This window comes from Aulostomus chinensis, chromosome 16, assembly GCF_037954235.1.
Source record: "Aulostomus chinensis isolate RoL2024-O1b breed Wild chromosome 16, RoL_Achi_v1.0, whole genome shotgun sequence".
Taxonomy (NCBI): Eukaryota; Metazoa; Chordata; class Actinopteri; order Syngnathiformes; family Aulostomidae; genus Aulostomus; species Aulostomus chinensis.
The window spans coordinates 9,655,229-9,668,126 of NC_141335.1; the positions used below are offsets into that span (position 1 = coordinate 9,655,229).

Here is a 12,898-nt window from a genome sequence, read left to right on the forward strand (position 1 = left end):
AGTCCTATGAATGATCTTGTGCTTTTCATCCCTGACTGAAAGACTGTTCATAATTAATAACTGAAATGATTAATAGTAAGGATTTATATTGAAAAGAAAGAAACATCACACAACACTTACAAAAATCTAAGCATTTTAAAGTTGTCGGTTTTTTTTGGGGGGGGGGGGTAAGTATACACATTTACTCACTGTTTCTTGAAGCAATATGGTTAATTTTAGCACTAACTACAACCAAAACAAGATGACATGTTAAAAAACAAACAAAACAAAACAAAAAAAACATGATGAGCTATCTGATCTTTCAACATCACTCCTATTTGGCTTTTTGACATAAATATATGTGCTTTTTCGGTGACTTCTAACAACATTTGGTTTGACAAAGAGATGTTTTACGAGTTCCATGGCATTCCCATGACTGGCTGGACATATAAACACTAATTACAATGACAGATTGTCCTCCCAGACGCCGCCTGATGGAGTAGATAGGAGAGATGTAGATTTAGGTATGTGTGACCGTGTTTGTGGTATGCATACATGATGAAATCTACTGCTGATAGATATATACAGTATATATTTGAAAACCTCAAACATACTGTTTTATTGTAACAGTGTTCAGCCTTATGTGTTCCCTCTCCATCCTTGAGTCATGAGATATACAACACCAAAGGGACCCTGGCTCCCATTGTTACAGAATAAACCAATTGTACAGCAAAAGATGTTTTGGCCTGAGTGTTGGAAAAGCTTAATGTTTGTTTGGAAGCGTATTATCCAACTCAATTATTTCCATGCCTCCCGTGTCCTGTTTTCTCTAAGACTATGATTCCCAAACTGAGGTACGTGTACACCCAGGGGTACGCACAGTTAGGTCTGACGTGGACAGCAAAAAAAAAACAAAACAAAACAAAAAAAAAAACAATTGTAATATTCTTTCAAAAAAAATGTCCATCAAGAAAAAGCTAGTGATTTCTGTTTTTTCCTCACTCATCTCTGCGAAGACCTGCTCCCTCTCTTCCTCTGAGTGGCTCTAACCCTGATCCATCACCCCAGGGTCCTCTAGGGTTTCACTCCCAGTCGGCCTGAATCCATTTCTTAATGAGTCGGGCATTTACGCCCTTAATAGGTTGCCTAACTTGCTCAAATATGGATAAATGGTTGAATCAATCTCACCCCACACCCACAGGAGCAGCAATGGTGCACAACATCAGCTGAAGGCAGAGTTCTGAGAGTCAAAACCATCAGAGCCACCATGATTGTTAGCGATGCTAGCCTAGCCACTGGTGGGGGTATTTAGAAGGTGGTTAATTTTTCAGATGGTGCAGGACTTAAAAACTTTAAGACTTTAGGGAACCACTGCATTAACATGATCCTGCATAGCATTCCCACAGTCAATGCAGTTGCTTCACTTTCTGTCAAAATTATCAAAATCAGAGTCCGTGACTCCTCTTAGATGATAACTGTATCTGAGATCAAGATGATCAAATCCTTGGACTTATAAACTCTGCTGGTATGTTTCTTATCAAGCTTTGAGAACATACTATGACACTAGTTTACTTTTACAAAATTTTTAAATCAACACTCATCTATTTTACTGTATCTTATCATCATCCTACGACGCTAAACAGCCACGAGGTAGCATAATTAATACCAGAGCTTATTTTGATAAATGTTAATTCCTCACTGCTAATGGAAACACATGTCTCTTTCATGTGCTCACCCCGCGGAGGTCATATCACTTAATATTTTATTGCATCTGTAGTGTACAGTGCATTTATTGTGCAGAGCATCACTACACTGCACCTCAGCACTCGCTTGTGGTCTGGCCTCTCCTGGAAGGCTTCCTTACTATTTCCCAACGACTGAATCTGCACTCTGTTTAAGCCTGCTTATGATGGCAAGCAGACAGCAGCCCGGCATTAGCCGTTAGCCGGCGGTGGTGGAGCAGGGCGAGCTTGCTCCATGTTGTCACATATCAAAGCGTTTAGGGCCGAGGTGGTAACTGTGTGTGGGTATGAAGCGTGTTTGTGCACGCTCATGTGGGTGGCCAGGAGGGGTTGCCATGACTTACCTTCCCCGGCTTTTGAGGCGCCCAGTTCCAAGTCATCCCGTGTACCACTGTGGGAGTTCAGATAGGTAGCAGGGACCCACCCCTGCTCCTCCGCCGTGCTGACAAACCACCAACCTGTGAAGGAACACAAGGAAAAAACATTAACTGAACTGCCAACAGGAATCTGACGCCACCTGGCTGTTGCTCAGCTAATGCTTGTTAAATGTGTGTTCCATCCAGCTCAGTGACGATTTCAGTGGGAATATTGCTATCACCACCCAGAATATTCACCTGCAACCTTACAACGGTTTTGATTTTATTCATCTGTCAATCACTCGATGACAGTAGCCTCAGCTGTGCTTTGATCAAAAGTCCAACCACACTTTTGACACACTGTCAGATGTAAAAGTGGAAATGCTGGCACAAAATCCATCCTATATGTGGAACGAAGGTTATTTGCTGTGGTAACAGGAATACAATATGGCTGACAGCTGTCTGGAGAAGCCATAAAAAGGACAGGAGAGTTCCATCACGCCTTCACACCTGACCCAAACATCCAGTAGACATTCTCCTCAAGAAATGGAGGCAATTTAGTCGCATATAACCGAAACAATCAAGATGGAATATGAGAAACAGGAGAAGAAAAATGGAATAAGAAACAAGTAAATATCAATTTAGTGCAACCATTCATTCCTAGTTCTGAATCTAAAAAATCTGTAGCCCACCCAAGCAGTCACTCACACCTCCCAACACGTACTTTGCTACAGTTGGCCAACAGAGCACTTCTACAGGTACAGTGCTAGACTGCAAAAAAGATAATCATCCATATTCACATGACAAACTTTAAATAATAAATACAAGAAAATCACACTTAAATGCTTTATCCAGCTCATTAAAATTATGTATGTAATCACAAGTATTCAATGGTAATTTTGGGAGTAAAATGTTTTGTAACAGCCTGCTTGCAGCACCTTTACAGCCCATTAGGGGGCCCAAACCTTTGGGAATCACTGATTTGGTGGAAAAAGAAAAAGAGAGATGCAGAACATGCTACTACAGAAATGACTAGGACATTCATAACTCCGGTGGAGGAGGGTTTTCTCATTGATGTTGAATGATTCACTCTGAAGGGAAAACACGTTCTGTTAATGGCAATACACCTAATGAATCGGATCATTATATCTCCCCCCCTCAATTTATTAGTTTCTGCAAGGATGCCCTCAGGTTTTGGTATCACACAGTTTCATACACTAAGTATGGCTATGAGAGTTTTAGAAATACTGACAATGTTAAACTTTATTGCAAATATGAATAAAATTGGTAAAATAGGTAAATACCTAGACAGTTTAGAGATTTCCTCCTGATTAGATTAAATGAATGACTCGGTCAGGGCAATAACGGAGAATATAACCTTACCTTGCTAGGCTACACAACTCATCAGCTGTACAGTAGAGCTATTTTGCATAGAGTTAGGGCGGATCCAGCTTGGAGAATGCCTCTGCTGTTAATGTTTGGCTCTGAGCACCAAGCTGGCTGAGGCTCAAGGATGTAATACGCCATGTAATGGGCTCCGTCTTTGCTTAAGAGCTGTGGCTCAAACAAAAACCCTGAGTCAATAAATCAGACGGGGCTGCAACCAAAAAAACAAAATGGTGTGTGTGTGTGTGTGTGTGTGTGTGTGTGTGTGTGTGTGTGTGTGTGTGTGTGTACAGAATTAAGAACCAGTAGACTTCTATACTTGTGGAAGGGCTTGTGTAGGAATAATGGTGATTTAAGCAGTGTTGACTTTAATTTGACATTAATTACACTGATGTCCTAATTTTAAACAAGCTACTTCCCACCATATTTTGCAATAATAAATAATGGCACTGAAAACTTGTGAAAAATGTCAAATGACAAGCAGCGGGTGCACATTATGAACATTAACAAAGCAGCTTTAATCAGTAGTATTCAATTAATATCAGAGGTGTTGCTCAATCTACATGGAATTATTCAGCTTTCTGAAACATTACAGGAAGTTCTGCACAAAGATTTTTGTTTTGGTCACTCTCAGTGCTTTCATAGTGTTGTTTTCAAAGAAAGCTAAAAACTCAGTGTACACTACCTGCTCAGCCCTACGAGGCAAAGAGACACAGTTAGTAACACGCTGGTGAACATAGTAGAGCTTTTAGCAGCTGAGGAGCCAAACATTTCCCTCAGGAGTCGATGGAGACAGAAAACAGAGCTACAAGAGAGTGAATATTGGACTTTGACTCGGAAGGATGATCGGAACATGATTCCAGATGGATCAAAATGTTGCCGCTTTAATAACTTTCAGAACATGTTCACATCATCAACTCAAAAAAAAAAAAAGACGTATGTTGTGTTTGCAACCTTTTTTCCTACTTCCACCACTGTTAAAAAAAAAAAAGAAAGAAATGTAGGTTTAGTTGAAATTGACCACTCTATAGAAAGGTCAGCTTTGCAAAAGGGAAATGCCATATTTACTTGAGTACCCACAGTATAGAAATACAAGCCTAAAGTACTCCAATGTACTTTTGTGTTTCACTTTAAGTCTGAACACACACAGCAAAGACACACCGTCACTTTCAAAAAATCCAGAGCTAATGCATGTTTGCTGTTTTGGATAGCTAGAGCTGCTTTGTCTGAATGTTTTTTAACTCTTCTCCCATATGGCAGGTGCTTAAACCAAGGTCACTGGACCTCAAAAGAAGCAATAAAAGCCATTAAAAAAAAAAAACACACACAGAAATTGCCCAAGTGCTGATTTCCTTCTGGCCATTTCATGTTTAAATCTGATATGTTGCAATTATACGAAATGCAGGAAACAAATAGTAAATACTGCTTGATGGCTTTCACCACATTATGGCTACAATTCAGTCTTACATAAAAGCACCTTTATAGCTCATATAGTGCATGTAGAAAAGAAAGAAAACACAAACCATCTCAGAAACTAACCAGTTGACATTGGGGTCGTATTAGGGCTGAAGATTTCAAACTAACCAAACCAATTATGTTGTCATGTATTATTCCTCCATAAAAGCATGAAGGACAATATTGTTTATGACAAAGACCATGAAATTGAGGTCATTCCAGAAGAGGCAGCTGTTTGGTGAGGCTCCCGCTGCTGCTGAGAAAACATGCAGCTTGTGATGAATTTGGATGGATTTCTATCGACATATTTTATATATTAGGGTTTGAAAACATATGTAACATCAAAAAGATAGAAAATGAAACAGAATGAAAGAGTGAATGAAGTTAGACTACGTTGTTGTGGAAAGGTGCAATGGCAGACACTGGAAATAAAAGGAATGCACTCTCGTTTCTGGATGACAGATGAAATGTACAGATGTGGGAGGAGCAAAGGTGGAGGAAATACCTCATGTCTGGGAGTTGTATATGCACATGTATCCGTCTGACTCTGTCTTGGCTACCGCAGCCTTTACATTTCTATCTTTATCTGTAACTTTTCTAGAGGTTGTTGATCACAACCTGTCTCTCCTTGTGTCACCCTTCCTTGTTGACCACAAAAGGAAAAATCTAAAACTGCTGCAGAGTCTTAACCACAAAGAGGAAAAAAAAGAGTACAGCCAATTGCTGACTGGCAATACACTTTGCTAAACATTATTCAATATTATAGCTCTCTAGTCAGCATCACGAGTAAATCAAAAATGCCTCTAAACCGTCCCAGCAGTGTTTGTTTTATAACCCCTTTCTGGGGGTCAATGGATGCATATGACAAAAGCTGAACTCATAAATCTTTTGTAGAACTCGCATATGAAAATATATCACCTTTGTTCATTGAAGCTGAGGATATTCTCTCAGGTTTGTTGCTAATTTGGGTGGAAACGATATGAAAGTTTAAGAAAAATCCTGTATTAAAATACCAATCAAAAATCCTCAGGGCAGTACTTGACTTGACTTGCAGTGACCTGCAGAAGTGGTGTACGTGTAAATAATGTCCTACCAGCAACATCGTAGCCTCACTTAAAGAGGATGTTAAAGAAATATGAATTGGTTAAAAACAAACACTGCCACATGGACTAATGTTGTCACCTTGTAATACATATACATATATATACACATATATATATACACATATATACATACATATACATATATATACATATATATGTATACACACACACACACACATATATACATACATATATATGTATATATATATGTATATATATGTATATATACACACACACACACATATATATATACATATATATATAATCTTCACAACACAGCTTTTGATTCCATAATTTCTTCACGGTCACCTTGTTAGTCTTATTTTGTCATTTCCATTGACGTATTCAGTCCAAAATGGCAGTAACGCTGACAGTTCCCCTCTTATGCTACTGTATTCTTTTTGGAATGGGTGTTGGTACTTCTCATGGACGTTCAAACATCTGACATTCAGAAATCCCCCGTGTTCAGTAGGCAAAGATATGCAAGAGAGTTTGTCTTGACGGGATTGTTGCATTGACGATAAACAGGATGTGTTGAGAGCAGAGCCCAGGACAAGTTGTAATTAAGTTTGTGTGTAATGTAGCCTGCTGTGAGCTGCAGAACACTGGACCCATCAAGTTAAACGTCTGCTTGATTCCAGCTATTTCGGTAATAAAAAAGAAAACGATGATGTCAGCCTACTAAAACATACCGATCCAGATTTTTTTACCAACAAAAATGAGCAACACATGACAAATTAAACATAATACATAATGAAGAAAATTTGCTATTGAATGCAAGTTCTGACAATGCCAGATGGAAACAATGCTACTGAGATAGATTTTTATAAAAGGAGAGTAAGACATGTCAGCAAATGCTTGGTCCATGCTTCTAATTGAGCTGTCTTCCTAGTCCTGTGTATTCTTACCCTGCAAGTGAGGATACAACAGATACAGTACCTGACATCTGGAAACTCTATCAGCTTTAAGAGCCATGCTTCATTTTTACAGTAATCAACAACAGACTCTCAGCTGCAACAAGAAACTAAATTTAAACACTTGGTTTTGTTTTTTTTTGTTTTTCCTGAAATGACTCAATGACCTGTAAAACAAAGCAGCCGGCATCTACATACACAATCAATCACGTCTGACACCTGGCAATGGCACATAAAACACAGTGTGACCTCTAATTATTCATCCCTGAACCTATTAAAACATTGTTTTGGGCTTTAGGACAAAAGATGTACAACAGCATGAATATGAGAACCACAGATTCAGCAGCAAGAGGAGACCTTTTTTTTTCCCCAAGACCCTGAAATGATGTGGAATGCATTGGCTCAGCAGTCCTGCAGTTATCTGATACCACTGTCGAGTAGAGCAGGAGAAAACCCCATTCATTTCCAGCTTCTGTATTTATTAACAGTAGATCCAGTATCAATGCACAAGGGGAAGCTATCAGCCCAATGCACACACTTCCAGTTTTCATAAAACACTGGGTTTCAATTACCTGGGATCCTACGGTACGAAATGGGGTGTGTGTGTGTGTGTGTGTGTGTGTGTGTGTGTGTGTGTGTGTGTGTGTGTGTGTGTGTGTGTGTGTGTGTGTGTGTGTGAGTGAAAACGACACAAAACGACTTTCAAGAGCTAATGTTGACCTAAGGAACTACCTTCTCTCCTTGCCAGCCTCTGAAAGGATCGCCTCATGGTCGAAAATGAAGCTATAGCCTGCAGCTTGTGTGCACTCGAGGCCCCGCTGATTCGGAGACACAGCAAGCCTTGAGTAAGCCCATCCCTTGAAATGTCAGTTTAACTCAATGGACAATTCTTTAGGGAAAGAGGGGCAGCTTTTTACTTCCATGGACTAATCTTTAACTACTATCCGTGCTCTTGAAAATTTAATATGCTGCTCATCTCCTTTATAAGTGTAATTCTGTCGTCATGTTTCCATTTAATTGCCAACCAAATTTTAAACAAACTTTGGAATTGTTACAAAAAAGGAAATGTGAACCAGGCTAATTTCCAGTTTGGAGCAAATAAACAAGGCCTCGCCATGCATATCCAGCATTACACACAATCAGAAAAAGAGCTCATCTTGGCCATCTAGAGTCATCTATCATCAAAAAGTTGAGTTCAGGGGGAATTACTTCCAGTCGCACAAATTGTAATTGTTCTTTCCCGCCAGCTAATGTCGACCATGCTGCATGCTGACGAAGACAAAGGCTGGAGATCTGGAGATAACCGGGTAGACACCAGCAGCATCAACAGCTGGTCAGACACGAGTTAAAAATTCCCTCCATCAGAGTTGACTCGGAAATGGGGCCTCCTGCTCTCATTTTGCACATTTACTCACTCTCAAAAGATCCATCTAAAAAAAAAAACTGGCAAAATTGGAGTTTTTTTTTAAACTCTTTTCTAATGTCATACCTCAAAATGAACATCAAAATACACTGATGGATACACAACTTGTAACAACATTCAAGTCAATGCTGCCATTAAAGCCCAAACTTAAATGCTATACCATACAAGTGCAAGCCCCCCTGATCTAAGGATGATGTTAATGTCTTGAGATGGTCACTAGTTCTTCCTATGGCGATTTTAAAGTTTGTGAAGGATGGGGGTTACAGTACTATAAGATAATGTGTCTTCCATCTGCTCCTGCAATGTCTGCTTAAAAAAAAAAAAAAAAGAAAGATATTTGACACTTGGCAGGTTTTCTGTATCATGTCTTTCGTGGTTCATTGACAAGATTTATAGGGGTTTTTCTTCTTTATACAAGACAAAAATGCTCTTGCTGATGCTGCAAATACCAGTTTGGAGTAATAAGTTTGAGCACAAGGAGGCTCAAGGGTTGGCTTCCATCATCATGCATATCAGAGACTGAATCAATGCCCCCAGTATACATGATAATGTCACACTTGCTGCTAAAATTTCAATGGTTGTGGTTAACTAAAAATGTCCATTTTCTATTATTTTCTTGATATATACACCTACTCAACTGCCATCAAAAGTTTTGTGATCTGTACCAGATGAATGAAGAGAGAGGCGTGGGCTCCAGGTGTAACAAAAGATGATCATTCAACCAAAAATACTGCCAGACGATGTGCTCTGAGACGCTAGCACTCCATAAGCACACATGCTGGTGTTTAGCATGTGCTAAAGTGTACCATCGTCACCCTCTTGGTTTAGCAGGTTAGCATACGCACATGTGCTGTTGTTCGGCATGTGCTAAGTTCTCCGTGTTCACGTCCTAGATTTAGCATGAGGGCATACGCGCACATGCTGGTGTTTAGCAGCTTCATGTTTTCTCCAAATATTTTGGTGTTTGGCATAAATTCGCCATGTTCATCCTCTTGGGTTATCATATTAGAATTATAACAACAGCTGACAGACTTCGGCCAGCAGAGACCAGATAAATAGTTAAGGGATGGTGAAAATGGTTCCATGCAAACAGAAAACCATAAATGTCAACCTCCTGTTGGTGCTAAAACAAATGTCTAGAGATCACAAACGTCAGAGGAGGTCATTTTGATATCTGTACAAAATTTCATGACAATGCATCTTTTAGTCTTTTAGCTGCTTCAGTCTGGGCCAGATGGTGCTATGACCCACATTGCCATGTCTAGCAAGGCTAAACCAATTATATAAAATATGCACAGACAGCCAATGGAAGCGGATAGTTCAAAGACTCCAATAAGCTCTTGCTGAGATGAGGACTAAGATCATCTCGCTTCGAGAGTGTAGACCAAGGTTGGATACTACAGTGTGGATGTCTTTCTACCATGTTAAAACTATAGCAGACATCCTGCACATCCATCATACCCTGCTGAGGGCCAGACCTGCGTAACCTGCCAGGATCTAATTCCTGCAGTTCCTATTGGCTCTCAGCCAAGCAGTCGAACATGAGCTGCAGGTGAAACTGCTGTTACCTTCCTTAGAAATGCGAATAATGCCATTTCATAAGGATAAGATTGCTGTTTTGGTAAGTGACCCTTAAGGTTCTTCATAAAATTCATCAGTCATGCACCATAGATAAGCAAGGTAGTTATAGCATCACAGATACAATACATTCTGTACACGGGTGGTGCCAGGGGGTCTAGGAGGAGCTGGTCCTCCAAAATAGACAAGCATTCCTGGAGTTCATTTGTAATTCATAAAGGCTGATCTAGACTTGGACTGAAGACAAGCAAAACACTGCCTGGTCCATAAGGAGAGATTTGCTCCACAGGACTGGGCACAGCATGCCTCGTGCTGCCCTTGAGGTGCAGGCTAACCGGCTGCAATAAGGACTGCAAATTATTTTTGTCCTTCTCTAAATTCTATTCCGTTTAAGTTGAAAGCATCGACTCAAAAGCATTTGAGCTGACCAAAACGGTTTAGCTTTGTTTAACATCTCTCCAGTATAGTGTAAACTGAGGAGGCATCCTGGAGGATCCATTAAGCCATTATAATGAACCAACCTCTCTGAACCACTAACTTTGGCAGGAAATGGCTTTTTCCATTTTCTCCATGAGTTTCTCCTGCACTTCTCTCTCCTCCTGAGCCAGCAACTCCCCCTAGCAAATGCTCATAAAACAGACAAATAAAACATCTGCAATCATGCAGAGGGAGTGAGGACAGAATTCATTATAAAAAATTATGAAAGACTTGAAGGTTTAGACAGTTGCCAACCAGTAACTTTTCTAACATTTTCAGCTTTTCATTTACTTTGGAGGGGAGCATCGTACATTCGTAGGTTGATTTATACTAACTTCAAACACAGCAAACCAAAACAACAGTCAATTTATTGTAAAGAATTGAAACAAAGGCCATGCCACAAACTGTATCGTTGAGCAATTTCAGCGGAAAATACTGCCTTGGCTTGAGAGAGCAGGCTGGAAAAGTGGAGAAAGCTGAGCTCGCTTAAAGGTCTGACCTAGATTCCCTGCCCTGTCAAAGGCATATATTATCTAATCCAAGGTAAGGAAAACTTGATAACTGCACCGGGCAGCGGCCGCAGACAGTCTACACTACTGTAGCTTTAACAGTGGGACAGTTCTACTGTATGATGGCAATGTAAAAAAACAAAAATGACAGAGCTGTAGTTTTCCATTTGTAGATGTGTCACTGTGTCCCACACCTTCATACAACCCATTTTGGAGTATATACAAAACAAGCTGATACAAAAATAGATTGCATTAAACTGATTTTCCACACAAAACATCCAAAATCTCTGCAGAGGAATGTGTACCAGTTTAAATGTTTGTGGCTTCATAGAGGAAAATGTGTAACTGACTAAAGCTCAAAAAGATAAACGTAACAGACACCATTTAGTAGCTCGAGTTCAGCACGTTTGCTACTTCAGTCCGTAATTCGCAGCTCAGACTGTCAGAATCGATTCAAGGGTTTGTGTTCATCCTGCTCGGGGATGGACGCTAAATCAAATGAGCTCTGAAATCTTTTTAGCACACACCTGGTCTTGTTAGTATTGGCAAAGGGATATGGTGTGATGTCACCCAGCCAAATGGAGTAGCTTCAGCCTACTTCCATTGCAGAGGTGTTGAGATTTCGGTTAAGCTGCTGGAAGTAGTCTCCAAAGCAAGATGTAGGAAGGTTGTAAGGTATTTACCTCAGATCCATGTGAACGTGTCCATTAGTGTATAATAAATTTCGTAAGAAACCTGGAGTCCACTGTTTAACTAGAAGGAAATATTGCTTGCAGCAGAGAAGAGAAAATGAAATAAAACGATATGGAAACTGAGCAACAGTAATAAAACAGAAGCCTGGGAATCATAATGAGACTGTTGAAGTGCATGAGTTTCACATTCTGCATGGATCATCAAGCACCATAATGTTGCACAGTGGTCAGCTGAAATACAAATGTAGAGGGGCCTCTGCTTAAAGCCCAGCACCAAGGAATTTGAGTTGCTACATGTGCTTTTGGATAGAAGGCCCCCGATAAAAGGACTTCAAGGTGTTGGAATATCCGCCTAACTGTGGCTCCCCATCGGTTTGAAATCCTACTGGAGCAGTGAATGAAAACAAATACACCAACCTGAAGGGTGGACACGTGACACTTCAAAGTGGTCCTACTCTAGAGACTTTCTTCCTTAAGGGCAGTGTGGCATGGTGTTTCACACACACACACACACACACACACGCACGCGCGCCTTTCGTGAAACTCAAGTCCGATTGCCTTCCTGATCACTGTTTTCCTCCTCCATCTCTCCTTCTCTGTCCTCCCTCTGAAGAACACATGAGTCCCATTACTGTTTTACTGTCTCAGCACACCATTAAAGCTAAGCGTCAAAGCCTGTTACTGGGCCTGCACCTCCCTGGTCACTCCGGCCTTCATATGACAAATTATCTTTGAAGCAAAAGTAACTGCCTAGATATGGGTTCAGGAGTGAAGGGTACAGGAAACACGAGATTTTGTACCCATGTGTATCAAAACAACAGCATGCTTATCACCAGCTTGTCTTCTGTTTAATATCTTCAAATCAACCCAAAACTATTGGGACATCTTTTTTCGTGGGTGTTTTTACTATATTTTGAATTTGTATTGGATCTGATTCACTATATTTGCTGAAAAATATGTAAGGACCTCTTAAAGTCCAGCTGAAACAACATATTTAGAGTGTCTAGCTGATGTATTGTGAAGTATACCTGAGTGGGATAGAAAGGCAGGAAATACATTTGGGGATTTCATTGGAATGGTGAAAAAATTGACGTAACCATTGCATGTCATAATGTTAGGCGAAGACCCAGCAGTATAGCAGCATTCGTCAAGTAGGGAGAGAGATGACGCCCATCTCGTGCCCCAAGTTGTCAGTATATCTGTAAAATACCTTGTCAGCGGATCCTTAACTATGTTATTTTTTGGGGAAAAATGTATATTTGAGGTGACGATGAACCAAAAATA

At 40.2% G+C, this 12,898-nt stretch overlaps 1 protein-coding gene across 2 annotated transcripts in view; it reads right to left on the reverse strand.

Annotated features, from left to right (window-relative positions):
- LOC147247411 (SH3 and PX domain-containing protein 2A-like) overlaps positions 1 to 12,898 on the reverse strand; it is a 53,386-nt gene that overhangs the window by 9,348 nt on the left and 31,140 nt on the right. For both annotated transcript variants that reach the window (XM_086179533.1, XM_086179532.1), the window contains exon 8: positions 2,066 to 2,179. In XM_086179533.1, the coding sequence (XP_086035659.1) occupies positions 2,066 to 2,179 (114 nt within the window). The remainder of the gene's footprint in view (positions 1 to 2,065; positions 2,180 to 12,898) is intronic.